The sequence below is a fragment of the Geospiza fortis genome, unplaced genomic scaffold (assembly GCF_000277835.1).
Source record: "Geospiza fortis unplaced genomic scaffold, GeoFor_1.0 scaffold97, whole genome shotgun sequence".
NCBI lineage: Eukaryota > Metazoa > Chordata > Aves > Passeriformes > Thraupidae > Geospiza > Geospiza fortis.
The window spans coordinates 4,164,610-4,186,235 of record NW_005054343.1 but is presented as its reverse complement, the minus strand read 5'-3'; the positions used below and the strand labels follow the sequence as shown (position 1 = coordinate 4,186,235).

Below are 21,626 nucleotides of genomic sequence, written 5' to 3'. Positions count from 1 at the left end.
CCACTGTCCCGGGCTGCCCGCGGGGACGCAGCGGGGCCAGGTGAGCGCTCCGGGGAGCGGGGACATCGCGCTGGGCACACGGGGAGGGACGGGGCGAGGAGGCGTCGTGCTGGGAACCCCACGAGGGTTTGGGGCTGGAGGTCTGGCTCTGCTCCCCAGCCCCGAGATGTTCGTGTCTTATGGGAAAAGCTGGGCTAGAGAGCGGGATGTGAACGCTGGAAAACGCCTCCGAGGTTCTGGAGTCCGAACTTCCACCGAGCTGGTGGTTTGTGCTCCCAGGAACAAGGTGGGCCGGGAGGCGGCAAAGTGGGGCCGAGCCTGGCAGGTGTCCCCGTGGCCGCCTCCATCCAGCCCTGGTCCTGCAGAGCTTCCCCCACTCAGGGCAGGACAGCCAGGGTCGGTGTGCCTGTCCGGAGACACGGGTGTTGCTGCATCTGGGTAATTTGTTCCTCTGCTAAGTGAATTATGGCACAGCACAGTGTGCCATCTTGCCTTCTCTGGGTTTCGGCTGCAGGCTCCATCTGGTTTTCCAATGCAGCTTCCCTGGCCTTCAGAGAAATATTAATAACATTTCATTGTGGCAGCCCATCCGATTAGATCTGGAGACCTCTGCACACACAGCTCTATCTAGACATGGGATCTTTTGTCTAATCATTCACATCTGCTACATTATCACTTTAACCTTGTTCTTATTCCAAAGGAAAAGACACTTGTTTTTTCCTCTTACATATAATGGAAGAGGTAATTAAATATTTCCCCGTGTACCAAAATAATCGGATTTATGCATGTGAATAGAAGTATTCCCATTGAAAGTGCCTTGACCAAAACAAACTCCACTAACTGTTAACTCCAACAACTATTGTTGCTTGCCCTGGGTACCATTTCTTTGGTCTACTCCTCAAATGCTTCACCTAAATTATCACCTAGCTATAGATTTTAGGCTTGGATGTTACCCTTCCTCTGTTCCGATCGGATATTTTTGCTAATTTCTCTGTTTTTACTGCAGATACATTTCAGTTGGGGAATTCCTAACTGGTTTTACTTTCATTTTGCTCAGTCTTTTGTTCATTAAAGGCAGGAAGGACTTTGTACCTGGGGGTAGTGGTGAATTAGCACGTGGGGAAATCAAGGCCGTGGGTATTGTCCCCCAGCTTTGTTGTTTGGTGACCCCCACACTGGATTTGGTGCTGGTACTCTGTTTCTGGGCTTCTGGTAAGTGCTCTGTGCCCTCAGAGCGGGCAAGAAGTTGGTGGATTTGCAACAGGGAGTTTCACATTTTATTTTAATTTTTTTGTGGCTGGGAGCAGTGCAAAAGCCAAGTTGAGGAGGTTTAGTTCTGCAAAGTTTGTTAAAGACGGTTTTGCGTTTGAAGGGTAAGGATCGAGGCTCAAAAGTTTTCTGGCTTTTCTTGGGAGGTTTTTGTGCTTCATTTTGGGATCAGAGGTATTTTATTGAAGGTAACTGCCAATCGTTCTTGAGCAGACCAGTAGTACAGGAGCTGTGCAGTGTGGCTGAGCTTTCATTCAACTTTTCAGTGTTGCTTTCATCCTGAATATGAGTCTTTCATTGACGTGCATGAATCTACTCTTTGTCTGAATGGCTTTCAGTCTTCATTGGCATGAAGTGCTGATTTTATTCGTTTATGTATGCATTTAGTATGGCTTTATTAAGTCCGTTGTTGTCTGTTGATCGGATGGTGACTGCTTTCCTCTTCCCTTTCCCTGTGGGAGGGGTGGCTGGACACCAGCTGCTGCCAGATGCAGAGCAGGCTGAAATTTCCCTCCACCCTTTGTGCTGAGAGGTGGAAAGCTGGCACTGGGAGCTTTTTCAACTCCCTACACTTGGAACTCTTTTGTGAGAGCTGTGCAGTCTCAGAGGATCAGCTTTTCACAGTTTTTCTGGTGTAACTGACTGCCTGACTTGAGCAAGATGCTGCTGCTTCTGCATCAGCCTCCACAGAGGGGCTGACAGCAGCAGAGTGGCACAGCCCAGCTCAGATCAGGCAGTGACACCAGGAAAGCTGTGATTCCCACAAAGTGTTCCTCTAAAGCTGTCTTCCCTTGCATCCTAGGGCACAGGGCTCAGTCCTGCATTTTCATGAGACCAGGAGTGAATCCTCAAATGTCGAAACTTTGTGGTCGCTGCTGGTTTGAGTGAGAAGAGACAAAAAGCATCAGAGCTGAGCCTCGGATCAAAGGCAGAGCTCCTAGATTTGTGGCACACATAACTGCCGTGGCCTGGCGTGTCTACACCAAGCTCTGCTGTCGTTATCCCCAGGCAACTGTACCAAGTGAGGCATGTCCCATGTGTTGGGGTGTGTCTGTGTTCTGAGACTGCCTCCAGCAGATCAATTCTCTGTCAGAATATGGAGGAGAAGCCACCTTTGCACTTGACAACTGGAAGGAGACTGATTACACAACAATGCAGGTAGGAGATCATGTGTGTGGCCTTGTGGTTAGCAAGAGGGAATGGAGGTGGCCTTGTCACCAAAGCAGAAACGGGCTGTTCATCCCCACAAAATGAGCAGCAAGAGCAGTTGTCACCAAAGCAGAAATGGGCTGTTCATCCCCACAAAATGAGCAGCAAGAGCAGTTGCCTGAGCCCTTTGTGCAGGGGGATCCTGCACAAACTTGTGAATTGAGATACAGCTGAACAAGGAAAGCAAAAGCTGCACACACAAGGAAAGTAAAACAAGGAATTCATTCCCACCTTCTCATGGGCAAGCAGGAGTTCTGCCATCTCCAGGAAAGCAGGCACATGCAATGGTGATCTGGGAGACAAACATCATCACTCTAACTCCCTGCCTTCCTCTTTCTTACCCCAGATTTATGTTCTGAGCATGATGCCATGTGGCCAGGTGAAGTCAGCTGTCCTGGCTGTGTTCCCTCCCAGCCCCTTGTGCATCCCCAACCTATTTGTTGGTAGGGTGTTATGAGAAGCAGAAAACCTTGCCACTGTCTGACCACCCTTGAGCAATAACAAAAACATCCCTGACCTCCCCAGAGGTCCTGGTACATGTGAGAGATGTCTGGGATGTTTGACAAATGGCCACTGCAGCAATATAGATGCCAACAGCTTCTCCCTGGCTGGTGCCAGAGAGGTTGCCCCTGTCCTTCACAGTCCCGCTGTCAGGCACTGTGATGGCAGACAAGGACTGCCATGAGTGGGCTCAGATCTCTAAACTCAGGAGTAAAGGTAAGAAATTCTAGGTTAGGCCTAGGGGTCGAAAAGCAGATCAAGCCACGCAGGGCTGTGTGGGTGAACATCTCTTGCTCCTGTGCCCACTGCTGCCCTTTGTGTGATCCCTGTAGCCCCCATTCCAGCACGACGACCGGGAGCTGGCAGCAGCTGTGGCAAGAGCCCGTCCCCAGCTGGTGGAGTTCCTCAGCCAGTGCCCCGAGTGGCTGCTCTGCACTGCCCAGCGCTTCGTGCCCCAGGCAGCCCTGAGCAGCCTGGGCACCATCACCAGCCCCAGGGAAAAAACATCCCTGCTCCTTGACCTGCTGGAGGAGGCTGGTCCTGCTGCCTGGAAGCACTTTGCACAGTCTGTCTGCATGGAGTATGACCTGCCCCTGGACCTGGAGGTGCTGCTCATGAGCTCTGCAGGAGAAGGTAAGAGAGGTCAGGCCAGTTTCCCCTGACCAAACACAGCCAACGCCTTGGCCACCCATCACCATCACCCAGTCCAGGCAGTGGGACCACCAGTGCCCTCAGTTGCATGGCCTTGTTTTTCTTGGAAGCACAACTTCTGGCTGAGAAATGTAATTTGAGGTAAATCCCCCTGACATTAACAGCTTAAAACAATAAAAATTGTATGTGCCCACCTCCAGTAAAACTGAGATGCAATTTTTGGATGGATTTATTTGAAGGAAGAAATACTCCAATCTCTTTGATCTGCGGAATTTTAATTGTTTTTTTTTTTAAGTTTTCCTGACCCAGAAAGGCAAGGAACACAGAATCATAGAATTACCACACAAAACCACTTCTCCATATTCCTCATTAGCAGAGGCAGTGGCTTTAGAGAAAACGAGTGATCCCTGGGGACCACGATCCATTGGTGTGTGTCATCTTGCAAACGACACAGAGTGTGCACACCCTCTGCCTTGTGAGGGCCTGTGGGGCCAGATAAGCTGTGCCTTTCCTTTAGTGGGCTGCTTTGTCTGGTGATGAATTCTTCTCTTCTGCAGGAAGTCTCACAGGGTGGGTCCTTCTCAACGGTACTTTCACATTCTGTTGTGGTAACTCTCATAGGTTGCATCAGTTGGGTGGATGCAACATTTGTAAGCAAGTGCAGCAGCAGCAGGATCTGTTTTGGCTGAGATGAAACAGGGCAAAGACCACACAACCATCAGGGAACGTGGATTGGTGGGGATTTCTCTCAGGACTGAAGCAGATGCAGCTTTCAGCCTTTTGATACTGTGACATATCATAGAAGGATGTCTCTTAAGGAGCTGGCTTATGCTGGTTTAACTTTTGCAGTAACAGCTGAGCATCACTAATCCTTCTGAAGGTGAACTGCTTCTGGTTATGCTGAGGGGGTTTTGTGGCAGCTTTGAGCTGTGCAGTGAGTCAGAAAAGGCCCTTGACTGGGCTGCCAACTCAGCCAGTGGTTTATTCACAGAAACCCTTCTTTGCAGGGAAAGTAGGGCTTCCCTTTTGGGCCACAGTGTGGTTTTAGATCAGCCAGGGCTGCCCATACTCCGAGTTTGTTTACATCAGAGAGTAAAGTTGTTTTTCTTCTGCCTTGAAAGTGAAACTAACTGTTCTGCACAGTAACCTGGAAGGAAAAGATCAGATGGAGACTTTTGAACCTGGATGTTTGCATCCCTTATACTGAGCCTTGGTTTGTGCCACTGTCTGTGTTGCAAGATGCTTGTCCTTTGTCTCTGGCCAGCTGCACTCTGAATTTCAAGAGCAGAATGCTCACATGAGCCATAATTAATTTCTCATTCAACTCCTTTAGGTACCTTCAGCCTGACAGAAGAATCAGACACAGACACGAGAGCCCAGTCATCTGTGCCAAAAGGTAAGGCTGGCACAGACCCTGGGCACTGAGCTCTTGGAAGTTTTCTCTGCTCATGGCCTGGGCTGGGCTCCAAATGTCCAGATGTCCCAGGTATTGACCCTCAGCACTGGCAAGGTGGGGAGAAGCCACTGCAATCTGCCATTTCATTGTTCTGTTCTTGGTGCTTCCCACGTGAACCTCCCCTGGTTTTGCTTTCTCTCACTGAATTTCAGAAAAGCCTTGCTGGCCCCTGCTAAGGAACTCGTTCCTTTTAGTTTCTCTGCAGGAATCTCCCACCCACTGTACAAAACCCATGCTTTTTCTCTTATACTGTGGTCAGCTCACTGGGAGCTGCAAGAAGTTGGTTTGGCTTTTAAAGGAAGAACAGAAAAACTATTCAGGTGTTGATCAAGCAGAAACCACTCCAGAGTTGTCAGAATAGGAGCTTAAGAGAGCAGATAGCAGGGTTTTCTTCAGGGGTGCATTTGGGACTGAGACTTTCCCAGCTGGTGCAGGTCATGAAGAGACACTTGTGCCTCTGCTGAGTCACAGCACTGCAAACATCAGATGAATGTCCTCTGTGCCATGTGCAGGTTTAAGATGTTGAAAAAGAGAAGAAAAAAGTGACCTTTGTTCTGCATTCAGACTGCTGCCAGCTGCTGTGTGTCCTAGTGAGTCCATCTCACCAGTTGCTGGTGGAATGGAAATTTGAAAATAGTGCTGAAGTTACTAAGACCAGTCAAGAAAGACATGCGTCTCTCTCAGCTCTGTCCATTCTTTCCATCTGACAGTCCACCATAAAAAAAACAGGAAATGAACCACTATAAACAGCCCTGGGAATCTGTGGGCCCTGCATTCCCCAGACACAGATATTCCCAGCCACATTCCCCAGGATATCAAAGCAGTTCCTCTGTTCAAAGCGAGGCAGGTGCTTCATCCAGCCTGCAAAAAGACTCACCTCAAAAAGAGGTGCTTGTGGCCCATCTCAGAAGAAGCAATTGTGCAATCTCAGCCTGAGTTTACAAATAGTTTTGTCTGTCCAGTTTTTCCTCCTCAGCTCCCCAGATGCTTTGCTGGAGAGTTTTGCCCAGCTTTAACATGCTGCCGTCCAAAATGCTCTTTTGACGTGGTTCTGACCTTTCCATTTCCAGGCTCTGCTCGCCCTCGCCCTTGCAGCAGCTCTGGGAGTGACAAAGATGCCAAACGGCGCAGGTTGGGTATGTGGATATTCCAGAAGCTGTGCTGGGCTCCCCTCTGAGGAAAGGACCTATTTAACATCCCTGCAGAAACACCCAGGAAATCAACTTCCAGCGTTAGGAGGCCAGCATGGGTGAAGAGGGAGCTAGTGGACAGGGAATAATATGCATAATACACAGATACCTATTTCTCATCTTAGTAAGATTTAATTTTCATATAAAGCTGTCTCATCTTTTTCCTGAATGTTGTTCTTCTTTGGCCCCTGTGAAAAATTAGGAACAGTTATGTGTTATTTTCAGGAGTTCAAAATTTGTCATTTCTACCCAGCAACCTCTGATCAGGGCCATTGTTTCTCCATCTATAAGTGGTAGTATTTTGGATCTGTGGTGACTCAGAACTAACTTTTTCACCCTCATGCCCCCTCTGTTGTCTTCTCTCTTAGATGCATGTGTGAAGTACAGGCATCTCCTCATCAGTTCCATCCGCCAGAGGTACGGAAGCAGGAGAGCAGCAGAAGCACAGGAGCAAACACAGCCACTGCCTTTCAACCAAACCTTTGTCAACGTTGTCATTCATCAGAGCAAAGCCCCTCGCTTTAAAGAGAGAGCAGAGAAAGCCCAAGAGGGCCTGGCAGGTGCTCCTGAGGCAGAGGAGTGTGCAGATACAGCTGTGAAAGTGTCAGACCTGCTCTGCAGCGAGGCCCCGTCGCACACGACCAAGGTGATCTTTTTGTTTGGGAAACCAGGGATAGGCAAGACCAGGCTCATGCACAGGATTTGTCAGAAATGGGCAGAAGGTGTCCTACCTCAATTTCTCTTCACTTTCCTGTTTGAGTTTCGGCAGCTGAATTTGTTAAAGAGGAAATTGACCCTGAAGGAGCTTTTGTTTGACATGTTCCTTCAGCCAGAGGACAGCCCTGACGCCGTGCTCCAGGGCCTCCTGGAGAATGCCCAGCAGACACTGATCATCTTTGATGGGCTGGATGAGTTTGCAGCCAACATGGACGTGTCATCCTCCTCTAAGAGAGGCCCAGCTCTTACCTCCCCTCTGTCCATATCCCAGCTCTTTGCAGACCTCTGCCATGGGAACCTCCTGCCTGGTTGCACAGTGCTGGTCACCAGCCGCCCCAAGAGGTTGCCTGACTTCCTATTATACACAGTAAGTGTGTTGGGAGAAATTGGGGGATTTGACCATGAGAAGGTTGAGGAATATGTTAGCCACTATTTCTGCCAGCATTCATTCAGAGAACGAGCTATTGCTCACGTGAAGAACAACACCAAACTCCTCAGCATGTGCCTCATCCCTGCTCTGTGTAACATTGTGTGCATCTGCTTGGAGTATCTGCTCCTCAAACACCAGATGAGTGTGGAGCTTCCTCAGACCATGACACAGTTTTATATCAAAATGTTTCTCATCTTCCTGAACAAGCAGCAAGGAGACTGTGCAGGTGATGAGGAGACTCAGGTGAACTGTAACAAAAAGGCCATTTTGGGTCTCTTTGACCTTGCACTGAGAGGCCTGGAAGAGAAGAAACTTGTATTTTATGTCCATGATATTCCTGAGGACGTGAAGGCATTTGCTTCCTTGCATGGGTTGCTGACTGTCTTTGAGGTGAAGACGAGTGGCACCTGCCCAGAGGCTGGCTATGCCTTTGTGCACTTGAGCTTGCAGGAGTTTTTTGCAGCACTGTGTCTCATGGTGAGTAGGAGGGTGGACAAGAACTACCTGAAGAAGAAGTTCTTCTTGAAGTCAAAGTGGACTTTAAAGAATGAGACAAAGACTGAGTTTATGGAGAGTTTTCACATATTTCTCTCGGGCTTGTCATCAAGAGAGTGCAGGACATTCCTCATGCTGCTGGCAGAGCAAGATGAAGCTTGGGTGCAGGAAAAGCAGGATGTGATCCTGCAGTCTCTCAAGAAACTGGCAGCCACTCATCTGTCAGGCCCTAAGGTCCTTGAGCTCTGCCACTGCACCTTTGAAACCCAAAACCTTGAGGTGGCCCAGCACATTGGGAGCCTGCTGAATTTCAAGTATGAGTTTAAAAACTTCAGACTGACAACGCTGGACATGTCAGCTTTGGTTTTTGTCATAAACTTGGGCCAGGATTTGATTTGTTTGGATTTTGCAGGATGTCTTGTGGACACTGAATGTTTGGAGGTTCTGGCTGGCTGTAAAAATGTGGAACACTTGAGGTAAACACAGTGAGTGCTGTGAGCTGCTGGGTGGGGAGAAGGGATTGGAAGGTCAAACCTCAAGTTAGTTCTAGAACAGAGAGAGAGATGATGTGAGAAAATTTGATCAGAACAGCATCACTCCAGTACTGCAGAAGTGTATGAAATAATGAATTTATGAATGACTGAAGGATAATAAGGTGGTAAATCCATTCTGGCTATATGTTTGTTTGGTTTTTCATTTTGATTAAGGTGAACAACAGGGGAGTTAATGCAGTAGATAAGAGGGAAGATGATAGGCATTTCTTTTCAATACTAAGGAAGGGTGAATCCTGCAAGCAAATGAGAATATCAGCTTTTGGTGTGTTTGTCTTTTTCCCCTTTTTTCACATTTTAGCTTTCGTAGCAGGAGATGTGGTGATGACTTTGCTGCTGCTCTTTCAAAGGTCTTACAAGGAATGGGGAGCATGAAGAAACTGGAGTAAGTCTCTGCTTGTAGCACCTCTTCTCCCTTCCTGTCTGTCCTCTACTCAGTGACTTTGGCTCACCCCAGCTGATTGTTCTGTGCAGGGTGTGAGGGTGGCAGTGCCACACAGGGCAGCACAGACACATGTGGCTCTTGCTTTATGCTGGCACCAAGAGCAGGGTTGTGTTACCCTGCTGGAAAAGGAGTATGAAGCTGGTTCAGGTGGCTGCTGCCTCTGTCTCTATGGTGGGCACATGGTGCAGGCAAGGGTCTGAGACTGGCTTGCCATGTGCTGCAGGGGATTCCAGTCCTCCCTTTGCTTGGTTTGAGTGATCCTTTCCCTTTCCAGGCTGACAGGTGGGTGCATCACAGCTGAGGGCATGACTAACCTGGTCCAGGCTGCATCCCAGTGCCTCCAGCTTGAGGAAATAAAGTGAGTGTGTTGTGGCAATGGCGATAACTCAGCCATTCCTTCCTTGGGGATACTAATGGGGATGAATCCTGTGCAGCTTGCAGGGCAACCGGATCCGGGATCCAGAAGTGAAGAAGGTGATGGACCTGTTTTCCAAAATGGAAAAACTGAAGAAAGTAGAGTGAGTAAAAAATGGCTTAAACCTTGGCTACTGTGAAGCCAGGCATTGCACAGAGATGTGGGGCACCAAGCTGAGGCACAGACATTTAAGTGCCAGCAGGGCTGTGCTGGGCTCAGTCTGAGGTAGGCTCAGCCTCACAGTTCTTTTCTAATTCTTTTAAAATCATCCCAAGGGAGTCCTGGCACCACTGACACCTCTGCAGGAATTACAGTGCATGTGCTCAGCTCAGTGCCTAGCTTGACTTTTCCTCTTCTCTTCCCCTTGGTGAGGTTCAGGTTGAGATCTCACTCTGATTTAGGGAGGAGGGCTCCATCAAAGTCTTCCCAGCCTTTCACAGCTCTCTTCTCCTGTGCTGCTCCTTCTAAAGCTCCTGTGGCCATCCAGAGCTGGCTGAGAGGGACAGACTGCTTGCAAAACTCCCAGCATGGATCTGCAGCTTTTTAGGTGGAGAGAAGCAGCCTGGCTGAAGGGATTTAAAGCCTTTGAAGAGCTGCCAGGGGCAGTTGAAGCAGCAGCAGAGCTGCTGTGAGTGCTGGAGTCTGAGTGGAGTTTGTGTGACAGGACAGGGATAGCCACAAAGCCATGGAGTCAGAGCACCACCTGCCCTCCCCAGGTGAAAGGGACACACTCTGCCTTTAAATGCCTTCCACACACCCTCAGGTGCAAGCAGCTGAACCCAAAATACCTGCAGTCATTGCTGGATGCCACGCAGGGATTAGTCACTGGCTTTGCAGTGTGGTCAGAAGTGTTTAAAAGCACGGCAGAAGGACAGAGGAATGGACCTGCTGCTCTTGCTTTCCTGGGCACACTGGAAAAAGCCTTGTAGGGAATGCCAGCCTGCCCCAGGGAGCAGAAAAGGCAGGAAAACAGTGTCATTTGTAATCCCCACTCTAATACACACACAGTTCTCAGGGATGGCTCCCTCCAGGCTCTCAGGAGTGGTGCCCCGTGGCCCTGAGAACAAACAGAGGATTTGTAGCAGCAAGATCTTGTGTTTCACACCTAATGAGGTCCAACAAGTAAAGAAACAGAACGAATGTGCAATTAAAGACTAAATCCTCAGAGGCTGGAGGATTGTGTTCAGGCCTCCCTGCTTCAATAAGCCATAATTAAATTGGATTTGTTGTAGTGGGAGTTGAACTGCACTGTGGATCAGTGGTGTAATCATGAAATGTGAACTACCTCCACTAACTAACCCAAAACTGGTTAATGATCATTCTGCTGCACATGGAAGAGTTATCTCTGATTCTAAATTCATGGGAGCTACAGCTTGCAGAGAAAGAACTGATAAAATCTGAGAATGCTTTTGTGGAGTCCTAGATGGAAATTTCAGAAGTTTTTGAGAAATACCCTTATTAAAAGATCGTGTGCTTCAGGATGTTTGGGGAGCAGAGCAGAGGGCATTTGTGTAACAAAAGAACCTGCTGTGGGGTCCAGCAGCTGAGCTTCTGTTTTTGCTCATGTTCACAGCCTGAGCAACAACCATCTTTCCTTGAATGCTGTTCTCAGTTTGGCAAAGGAAGGCATCGTGTGTCAAAATGTCACTGAACTCTGTGCCAGGTATCAATACATGGGAGCTCTTTCAAAAGCAAGTAGGTTGTCTCTTTAGATGCTGACTTTAAATGGACACTTTTTCAGCTTAATTGTTGGCTAATTGAAGTGAACAAAAATCAGTTTGACTCCTTTTTTCTTTGGTATTGGAAACAAAATATGAATTCCTCTTCGTATTTTTAATAGGTCGTTTTATCCTTGGTCTATAAAACCATTTGCAGGGTGTGATACTTCTTCCTGTAAAACAGAATTTAAACTTGCTCCTAAGCTCTGCAATATATCAGAAAGGGAATTCTTTACTAACTAGCACAAATTTGCTATGAGTCAGCTAAGTTCAGTGAAAATGTGTGACTTTAGCTCTAGCTCTGCATTCCTTTAAATTACAGGGTTTGGGGTTTTCATGTGTCTGGGGTGACAAAGGGTAGATTTTTTAAATCATCCTGGCTCTTGTGGTTGTCTTATGTTCTAAGTTTAACAGGCCAAAGTAATCCCTGGTGTAACTGAAACTGCATATGGCTTTTCCTTATTTTTCTTGCTGGAAGGGAGTTTCTACTGAATCTCTTTCCAACAAACTTTGCAAAAAAAACCAAAACCAAAACCTAGCCCAGTCTTTTTCAGTGTGTGACCTAATACTGACCTGGATCTCTTTTTCAGGGGGGACACCATGGTGATTCATTTTTCTGGCACATCTAGGAGAGCTCAAAGGTGAGACACTGCACTTGTGGTTACGCTGTGCTCAGTTGTGCTGATTGAAATGTCACCATAAACCACAATGCCAGCCCAGCTGGTGCCCACTGCTCTTGCATCTGCCTGAGCAATGGGAAATGTAACCAGAAATAGCTGGGTTTGCACACACACCCAAAGCAGCTCCTTAGAGCCTGGGTAAGATTGAGGGCCATGGTTCTATTGCAAAAAATTCACAGAACACAGACCTGGTGCTTTCTGCTGGGAAATATTAACTGGGACCCAAGCTGTCGGATAGTTCATGAAAGCTCATTAAAAGCCAGATTATTTTGCTTGTTTGCAGATCTCCGGATTTGAAGTTGGAAGAGAATAAAGAACACATCATTCCAACTAGACATGTGAATTTATGGTAAGAGTAGATATAAGAGTCCTGCTGATGCATGTGATTTGCAGATGGCAGGTACTACAGAAGGGCCAGAGAAGCAGATGTGTTCATCCTTAAGGACAGATGATATTTCCACATGTGGAAAAGCTTGAAATGAACCTGAATCAGCAAATAAAAATGACAATAGAAATCCTGTCCAGCCCAGCCAGGGGCACCCCCATCCCCTCACTGCTCACCAAGCCTTCCTGTTCACAGCTTGCAGGACCACAGGCTGCTCTCCCAACACGCCAAGATGATTGTGGCCATTCTCCAGAGCTGTCCCTGTCTCTCTGAAGTGGAGTGAGTGCCTCCTTTCCTTCCTGTTGAGTAGCTGCAGGGGATCACAGCATCACAGACTGGTTGGGGTTGGAAAGGGCCTTAAAGATCACAGATTTTCTAAAGCAAGATGGTTTGGGTCTAAAACATGAATCGTGTTGCCCAAGGGCTAAAACTTTTTGTCTGAAGTTGATTGATGCAGAAATAAGCAGGGAAGATTGATCTGAGACAGAAGAACAGTCCTGGCAAAAAAGCAGTTGTAGGAAAGGGAAAGCAAGCAGGTTTTGAGGGCTTTGTTTTTACTGTTCCAATCAGTCCCCACTAACTGGAAAATGCTTCAGTTTATCAGGCAACAAGCTTGGAGATGAAGGCTGCAGTTGTCTGCTGGAAAGCTTCCCCTGTCTCTCAATTTCAAAGCAGCTGAAGTAAGTGTTGCCTTGCACAAAACCAACCTCCCTCCTCTGAAGGGAAATGGTTCCAAGCATGCACAGCACTGGTGGCTGCTTCACAGGCCATGCTGTGGGATTTCAGAGACCAGCTAATTGCCTTTTTCTTTCTCAGTCTCAGTCAAAACCACCTCTCTGTCAGTGGCATGTGCAGCCTGCTGAAGTCAGTCAACACCTGCCAGGAGGTGATGGAGCTGCAGGTCAGGTATGTGCCTCTGGAACCATGCCTGGGGTTATTCCCCAGCCTGGGAGCTGCATTTGAGGGGGTTTGTTGGGTCACCTCAGGCGTGGGGTGGGTGAAGAGCGTGTCCCAAGGTGGTCACTGACACTTGGTGACACTTGGTGACATTGCTGGGAGCTGATTGCACCAGGGCCATGGTGGGGGATGGAAGAGGGGGAATGAAAGAACAGAGACAGTGCAGAATGCAATCTCACCCCTGAGGAGCTGCAGCTGTACCAATTACCAGGGATTAGGAACAGGACACAGCTGTGTCCAATAAAGATGAGTGCAATAAAAGGGTGGGTGAACTCCTGGAGTTTGTTGGCTGTGCTGTGAAGAAGATGATGGAGTCAGTGCTGTGTGGAGCTGCCACTGAGAAGCCACTGAGAAGGTTTGGAACTTCTGCAATAAGATGACAACAGGCCATCAGCCATAATTTTGGTGGTTGTAAAACTGGCTGTTCTTTCATGCATGGGGTGTTTTAGAATGCTTCCCTGCTCTCTCTGCCTTGGGAAGTTTTGGAGACAGGATCTCTGCAGAGTGTGAGAACTGGTGACACCTCCTGGAGCAGCGCTGGAAGTTCTTTCTCCTCTATTGCTTTCACTTGAAAACACACTCTAGTACAGCAATTTTGTCTGTGCTTTGTCTAGTGATTCAGAGAAACTGGATCATCAGGTACTGCAGAATTTGATCCAACCAGAGTTTAAAACTGATGGGGATTATTTTATCTTGCTTTGGGAGTGTTTTAAGCACAAGTGATTGGTGTCACCAGAGTTTTGCAGAACAAAACCAAACAAGAAGTCCTGTAAATAACCAAACCATGACATTGATTGATTACTTCTCTTCCTCACAGCCTTTCTCGTGATACTGCAGTCCTGAGGTTCAGAGAAGACAGGGAGTTTGCTTCCCTTCCTCCTAGGTAGGCTGTGTGTGCACAAATGGTGTTATCTCAGCATCCTGTTTGCTTCTGGCATCCTGTGTAGGTACCAAGGGTAACACTCCACTCCACAGCAGTTCCTGCCTCCCACCCCACCCCCAAATCTAAATGTGGAGCTGTCTCCTGGCTTTCTCAGCCATTTGAAAAGTTGTCACTGCCTTCTGTAGTGTTTTCTGCCTCTAGAGCACGTTCCATCCCACAGCATCCTGAGCAGAGCAGGCTGTTTAATGACACCCATGCAATCTGACAATTGTGAGGGTAAAAAAACAAGAGAATGCCACACCAAATTCTGAAAAGATTCACAGATCTCTGCAGTTCAGAACACTATGCATTCTGGATCATGGTACTCCTAAATTGTGATGTTTGGAGTTTAATTTTTTCCCCTCAGAAAATTGTGGTTAAAACAGCTCAACCCGAAGGTTTTGATCAAGAAATGGTTTCCTGTTGCTCCTGGAACTTCAGGTTCACTATACCCTTGTTCTCTGTGGACTGTAAAATAGCATTTTCTTACAGTAAAATAGCATTTCCCATGGAATTCCACCTCTTAGCCAGAGAGAAACAGCAGCACCCTTGCAGGCCCAGCCCGGTGGTTGTGCTTGAGAAAGAGTGACAGGCAGAGACAGGCAATCTGTGGGCTCCTTTAAGGCACCAGGTGGCATTTCAGACTCAGATATTTTAGGTCTTGCATGTTCCATTTAGTCATGAATAGTCAGATTTATAGTTTCACTGTTTATAATTGCAGCTTTTAGTTACAGTTTAGTTAGTCATAGACAGTTCCATTTAATTATGAATAGTCAGATTTTTGTACAGGCTCTTCACAAAACTGTTTTAGGCAAAAGCTAAATTCAGCGAAAGCTGAATTCTCCATCAAACTTAGATAGAAATATCTATTTTCCCTTCTCTCCAGTTGCCTGCATGCTCAGATATTTGGGTAGAAAAGGAGAGTTTGCAATTGGCACAATACAGGCTGGAGCCAGGGCGGCCCCAGGGATCTGCCAAACTGCTAAAGCAAAAGAGTTTCACCTCTGTCTGCTTTTGTGCTCACTTAGGGAACAGCCTGTGTTCTCTACTGATAACCAACAACATGGGGAGGAAAACCAGACACCAACCACCACCCAAAAAATCAGGTACCCTGGCCAATTTTCATTGTGTTCCCTGCATGTCCCATCTCTGGGTCCTGTTTCCAGTGTAACCTGCATCTCTAGGAGGAGAATCACAAGAGATCTGGGGATCTCCAGCTGCCAGGGGAGCTGCAGGGTCTGCCCAGGCTGGGGGGAATGCTGGAGCCCCTGGCAAGGGGCTGGGACCTGGTGCCCACTCTGTGCCTTCCCAAGGACACAGGACCTGCAGTGCCAGGCAGGGGTGGCATCCCCTGGAGACCCTGTGGGAGCTGCTGAGCATCAAAGCATTTTTAAATTTCATTATTATCTCTTCACTGATTCTCTAATTTTCAGAGGAGTGAGGTTTACAACCTTTATTTGAATTCCTGCAGACCTGGATCGTTGATTTCTTTTTTTTCCCCTAGACTGACAGACTGTGATCTTCAAGGCAGTGACCTGAAGAATGTGTGTGCAGTCCTGAAGGAATGTGGCCACATCTCTGAGCTGGAGTGAGTCCTCCTTAGCTCCCCTGGTGTTTACCTGCAGTTATTTGGGATGCTGAGAAAATGCCCCTTGGTGTTGTAGAGGGTGGTGTGGAGGCACAGCCTGGTGGAAGGTGTGGCTGTGCATGCAGATAACAGAGCTGATGGTGCCTATGGGTGTTTTTACTGTGAAAATTAAATGCCTTTCTTTAAATCCTAGCCTATCTGGGAATTTTCTGGGAGATGAGGGACTTCTGCAGCTGTTTCAGTGCCTCCCAAAACTGAAAATGCTACGTTCTCTCAAGTGAGTAGCTCCTGGTTTTTTCCTTATGCATGAACTGGGTTTTTTTTGTGGAAGCACATTTGGGAAGGGCCCCTCACAATCAGGGCAGGATATTCCGTGTTGGGCAGATGCACTGTGCTGCTGCTCTGTGCCACCTCCAGCCCAGAGCAGGTTGAGTCCATTTGAAGCTTGGCTGAGATCAGTGCCCCAGAGCCTCTGTGCTCTCTCCTCCATGAAGGGGACAGGTGGTTTTATGTCAGGTGTGGTACCTGAAACTGCCTGAGGTCTTCAGCAACTCACTGAACTTTTCCTCACAGGGAGGGAGAGCAGCCCTTCCTCTCCTGAGGGGAATAGGAAGGCAGGGAAGTGCTGGGGAGACCCAGCTTCAGTGGTGGAGTCTGAATTCACCTGCAGTGCTGGCTGGTGTTTGTTTATCTGGGCATTTCACCTGCACTCCCACTGCAAGTGCTCTGGGCTGTGGCTGAAGGAGAATGGCACCATTCTGCACTGGTGAAAGAAAAATTTATTGTTCCTGTTTGGTTAATTGAACTTGTCTCAAGCCAAGGCTGTTCCAGTTACAGACAATCTCACTAGAACCAGTTGCCCTGAGAGAATGTGAATTCTCTCTTCGGAGATGATAAAAACCCAGCTGTTCAGTGTCCTGAGCTGTCTCTCCATGCTGACCCTCCTGAGCAGGAGAGTTTCACCAGATCAGCTCTAGGGACCCATTCCAGCTTTGGCTATTCTGTGATTCTCTGAACACCGAAAGTGAGGGATGAATTTAGAATATATGGGAGGGAGTTGTGTCTGCAGAGCTGCAGCAGGAGACACAGGCAGAGGGTGGCACAGCAGCAGCGTGGCAGTGCTGCACAAGGATCTGTGCAGCAGATGTGCTGTGGGGTTATTTTTTATCAGTTTTGCTTGCAGCAGCTGGTTTTATCTTTTCCTGCAGGTTTAACAACAACAGGATCTCCCTTAGCTCTGTGTTTTTCTTAGCTCAGTCATTAACTACACTGGAACACATTAAAACAATGAGCCTCAGGTATGGCCAGGAGTGCTTTTTATATTCTTTTGCTATTTAAAACCCCAAGCTGTGGGTTTTGAGGAATGACACAGGAGCTTGTGTTGTCAAACTCCATGCTGATGATGTTCTTCTTTTCTGGTTACAGCTTAGGACACCCCCAGGTGGTTCATTTGACCTTTTGGGAAAGACTCAGGTAAAATCATACCCACCCACATAAGTCGTTTAAACTCCTTGTGGAGTTCTGAGCAGCAGGTGACACGTGGCTCCCTGAGGTGTTTGCCTCAATGAAGAGCCAAACTCCAGCCAGGCTGGGGAAGCCCAGGGAGCTGTTTCATGGCTGATGGGGGCATGGAGCAGGCAGCAGCACCCACTGCTGAGACAGGCTGCAGTCACCTCCCTGCTGGCCAGCACACAGCACAGCCCCAAGGGCTGAGGGGCTGCACGACTCTCTGGAGGCTGGAAAAGGGCCAGTAAAGCTCTTTTCCTTCTGGGGATGGGCTGAACCTCATTCTGGCACGTGGTGGGGGAAGGCAGGTTGGAACAGGAGGCCACTGCCACCACCTCAGCCCCTTCATGGGGAGCTGGCTATGGGGGCAGAACAGCAGCACAGCTCCTGGGCTAAACTGCTCCTTCCCCAGCAGTGCCAGCAGATGGACAAGTGGCTCCCTGGCACGGCCCAAGCAGGAGGCAAAAGGACAAAGCTTCAGGTATGGCAGCCTGGCTTCCCTTTCCACCAGGGCTGGGGGGAGAGGTGATTCTGGGGGTCTGTAGGGCAGTGTGCTGTGTGGGACAGACCCATCCCTCCAGCTGTGTCTCCTCAGAGAGGAAAATAAATAGTAATAATAGCATCTTTGGCTTGGTTTGAGGGGATTGTCTTGCTTTCCAGCAGAGGAAGCTCCTACCCATAAATAATGAGACAGATCTGTGTGAGTGCTACATTCATCCCATGCAGACCTGCCAGTTTGTCACCCAAAAAGGCTTCTAGGATTTCCTTCCTGGAGAAGGACAGAGGAGGCACCAATTCCAGCCTTTCTCTGGGAGAGCCCAGATGGTGCTGAGCAGGGAGAGACGCTCTCCAATCTCCTGAGACAGCTGAGTCACCAATGATGTGGCTCCAGGGAGACAACACCCAAAGTTTTGATAGCTCAGGGCTGGTGAAGTCATCTGCTTGTCCCAGGTTTTGATTTCTTAGTCCCAGACCAAACTAGCAAAATCCATGTAGAGGAAGTGAGAGGGTCACCATGGGCCTTGTCCTGGGCTGTGAGGCTCTGGGGTATGCAGGGACCGGTGGCATCCTGTGGGCATGTCCAGCTCCTGAGAGCTTTGTTTGCTTCAGTCTCAGGGACTGCAGAGTGGGTCTGGAGGATGTGACCAGGCTGTGCCAGACACTGGCTCAATGTCCCCAGCTGACAGAAATCCAGTAAGTCAGCCTGTCTGTCTGTGTGTCTCCCCAGCCCCAGATTTGCTGTTCAAACCCCAGATTTGATGTTCAGGGTGGCAGGTGGTGTACACCAGCTCTCCTCTCACCACATCCTCACCCAGATACTTGGCTAAACCCAAACTTTCTACTGTCCTGTTCAAAGAGAACTTGGCCTCTCCTGAGGCTGCCACATCAGTGTGTAAAGGCCCCAGAACATGTGTGTGTTCTCATGATCTTCCTCAATCCTGTGTCTAGAAACAATTGTCATCTATTCCTTGAGACCTCAGCTTGTAGCACAGCCAGAGCAAGAGCTCCTGCCCACCAAGCCATGAGCTCTGCTCCTCAAGGGCTGGTCACTCCAGGCAGGAGCTTAGCACCAAGAAAATTGGAATGCTGCTCAGAACAAAAACTCAGTAATAGCAAATAAAAATAACCTAATTCCCCTTTCACAGAATTTGCCCACATCAGTAGCATAATTTTGTAAGTGTACAGTAATGGAAAAGTAAGACTCCTAAAACTGGAATGTTGATTGGCTGTAGGATGTAAAGAAACACAGAGATCAGGCTGTAAGGATTAAATTTTGCCCAATTTTCATGGTATTTCTGGACATGTCCTTTCTCAGAATTTGCCCGTTTGTGTGTGCTTGTCCATGTAAATGTTACAGAAGTAATTAGGAATTGAAACAATTTCTCCTGGGTTTTGTTTCCTTCCATGTTTTACAGTCTGTCTGGAAATTCATTGAGTGACCAGAGCATTGAGACATTACTGAGCTTTCTGCCATCCCTCTGTCATCTGACACTACTGAGGTAATGGTTGGGGTCCTGCTTTCAAACATTGGTTTGGAAACTGTTAACAGCACAGCAGATCTTAGGAGCATTAATCAGCAATTGTAAACTAACAAGCAAGGCAAAGAAAATGCAGAAATGATTTCACACCCATTCCTTTCTTATTTCCAGAAGTAAAGCAGCACTTTAATGATATTTAGCAGAGGACAATTAAGAATCACAGAATAATGAGGTTGGAAGAGACTTCTAAGGTCATCGAGTCCAACCTTTGCCCTAACACCTCAACTAGACTATAGCACCAAGTGCCATGTCCAGGCTTTTTTCAAACATTTTTTCAGGCTGGAATTCAGGCCAGGGACGCCCTGTCAGGGGATAGGGCACTCCTCTGTGTGGACTAAGAGCCCAGGAGGAGCCTGGCCATGTTTTACAAGGTGCTGTAGCATGGAGGAGCTGCAGGGTCTCGTGAGAGTGAGTTTGCCCAGTCAGGAGTTGCTTCCATTTTGAGGTGTCTCTAGTCCAGAAGCCCCAAAGGAGGAGTGGTTCAGTGTGAGCCCTTGGTCTGTGCTCCCTTTTTAGTCAAAGGGCACTAAAGGAGACTCTCCTTTAGGTAAAGGAGCACTGAGTGCCAATGCTCCAAACTTTAGGTCCTTGCTCCCTCATCCTGAGTCAAATGGGATGTCTCCAATCTTTTGTGTCTCAAAACGAACAATGGGGAAATTGGGCTGTGTGTATGGGAGCCTCTCTTCTTAGGAGCTGATTTCTGTGTTTTTTCTTTCCCTTCCCTTACAGTATTAGGAAAAACTCCTTTTCCCCACGTTGTGCTGTTCTACTCCTCAGCTCCATCAACCTCTGTGAGCGGGTCAGAGTGGTGGAAGTCAGGTGAGGCACCCAGACTCTGGAGCCCCGCAGGGCCTACAAAGCCTGTCATCTTTGGGGATCAGTGCTGAAGGACTGTCCTTTGTGTCTGCTTCAGGTCGAGTGAAAATGCCTTCCTGCATTTAGGAGCGAGCATGCAGAGCCAAAGGACATCCTGCAGGTACTGGCACAGAGCACTTGTGGGCATTCTCTGTGGGTGGGTTTGAAGCACCAGTGCAGGGAGGAGCCAGATTCCCTCTTGTATTGAGAATTCATGGGCTGGTGGCCAAGGAGCTCAGGCCCCTAAGCTTTAGGGCTCAATTAATCTGCTTAAGTGCAATCCAGAACCATTTGGATGCGCTGAGATGGCAGAGGCCAGTGCTTTTCTTTTCCTCCTTTTTTCTTTATGATCATCTTGGGTTGCACCAAATTCTGCTCCATGAACAGCTGAATTGAGCCCTCATCAGTGCATTTTCCAAATGTGTGCCTCAGATTCTGGGGGATAACCTCCACGTGCCCATCTGTGTGATGTGAGATGTGTCTGCAGCCCTCTGGGAGGGATGGCCCTGGAGTGCCCCTGCACAGGAGCCTGTGAAGTGTCTCTGTCCCAGCACCAAGGAAATGGCAAAAAATGTGAATGCTGCACAGAGACTGTGAAGAGGTGCAGGTGGGCAGTGCTCAGTGCTCAGGCTGAGCTGGTTGCTGGCCATGCTTTCACTCTCCTGCTGTCTCCCACAGGCTGACAGGCTGTGCCATTGGGGAAGGGCAGGTGGAGGAGCTCTGCAGCATCCTGGAGCAGCACGGCTGGCTGGCAGAAGTAGAGTAAGTGGGGCTCAGGGTGTTACCATGTTCTTGAGCAGAGAGACAGGGGGAGAGCTGTGTTTGTGGGGTTCAGCATTGCCTGGAGTTTCCCAGCCTGTCTGCAGGGGTATGTGTGCTCATTCAGGGTGCTGAGAAACACAATCAGTGGGAAATTATACAGGTCCTTTTGAGCTGATGGGACAGCTGCTTTGGGATTTTCACTCCTTTACTGTTTGGAGACATTTGTTGCTTCACTTGAGCTCTTCATTTGAGCTTGCTCTGCAGCTTATGCATGAGGTAATTTCATAAGGCAGTGCTTTGTTTTAAGCAGACCTTTTTTGGCTAAGCTAGGATTTAAGTGCAGGAAATTAGAGTTTTTTCTTCAAAGCTTCTCAGAGGACCATTGCTGTTTAAAAAAATATAGAATACTTTTTTTTTTTAAAGGCTCTTTAAAGGCCATCTAGTCTAACTCCCTGTCATGAGCAGGGACATCTTCAGCTAGATCAGGTTTCTCAGAACCCTGTCCAACCAAGCCTTGAATATCCAGGCATGGGGAAACCCCCACCTCTTGGGGCAACCTGTTTCAAAGTTTTGGCTGGCCACATTGTTCTTCTGCCTTTCAGTCTCTCCAGGAATCAGCTGGGGGATGAAGGCCTGAGGTGCCTCTTGGACCACTTGCATCGAGTGCCTGGTACCTGTTCCCTCAAGTAAGAGAGCACACAGTGAATCCAAGGAGCAGGAGGGTGTGGTGTGATCCTCCAGGATGCTGCTGCTTGTGCTTCTTGCCCTCTCCTGTTGGGAGCAAAGCTCAGACTGAGCTGTGAGCACAGCTCAAGGCCACCAGGCTGTAGTGACTCAGGGTCTGATCCAAAACCTGCTGAAAATAAGCAAAAGTCTTTTTATCAG

At 48.3% G+C, this 21,626-nt stretch overlaps 1 protein-coding gene across 1 annotated transcript in view; it reads left to right on the top strand.

Annotated features, from left to right (window-relative positions):
- Positions 1-166: 166 nt before the first annotated feature.
- The window catches only part of NLRC5 (NLR family CARD domain containing 5), a 33,502-nt gene continuing 12,042 nt past the window's right edge, over positions 167-21,626 (top strand). Inside the window, exons 1-28 of the mRNA XM_031058402.1 lie at positions 167-286; positions 2,347-2,427; positions 3,312-3,612; positions 4,964-5,026; positions 6,157-6,222; positions 6,645-8,394; positions 8,771-8,854; positions 9,189-9,272; positions 9,349-9,432; positions 10,903-10,992; positions 11,638-11,688; positions 12,011-12,076; positions 12,308-12,391; positions 12,709-12,792; positions 12,929-13,018; positions 13,887-13,952; positions 15,020-15,097; positions 15,496-15,579; positions 15,773-15,856; positions 16,788-16,877; positions 17,005-17,052; positions 17,498-17,566; positions 18,196-18,279; positions 19,002-19,085; positions 19,854-19,943; positions 20,038-20,100; positions 20,658-20,741; positions 21,344-21,427. Coding sequence (XP_030914262.1) covers positions 167-286; positions 2,347-2,427; positions 3,312-3,612; positions 4,964-5,026; positions 6,157-6,222; positions 6,645-8,394; positions 8,771-8,854; positions 9,189-9,272; positions 9,349-9,432; positions 10,903-10,992; positions 11,638-11,688; positions 12,011-12,076; positions 12,308-12,391; positions 12,709-12,792; positions 12,929-13,018; positions 13,887-13,952; positions 15,020-15,097; positions 15,496-15,579; positions 15,773-15,856; positions 16,788-16,877; positions 17,005-17,052; positions 17,498-17,566; positions 18,196-18,279; positions 19,002-19,085; positions 19,854-19,943; positions 20,038-20,100; positions 20,658-20,741; positions 21,344-21,427 — 4,106 coding nt within the window. The remainder of the gene's footprint in view (positions 287-2,346; positions 2,428-3,311; positions 3,613-4,963; positions 5,027-6,156; positions 6,223-6,644; positions 8,395-8,770; positions 8,855-9,188; positions 9,273-9,348; positions 9,433-10,902; positions 10,993-11,637; positions 11,689-12,010; positions 12,077-12,307; positions 12,392-12,708; positions 12,793-12,928; positions 13,019-13,886; positions 13,953-15,019; positions 15,098-15,495; positions 15,580-15,772; positions 15,857-16,787; positions 16,878-17,004; positions 17,053-17,497; positions 17,567-18,195; positions 18,280-19,001; positions 19,086-19,853; positions 19,944-20,037; positions 20,101-20,657; positions 20,742-21,343; positions 21,428-21,626) is intronic.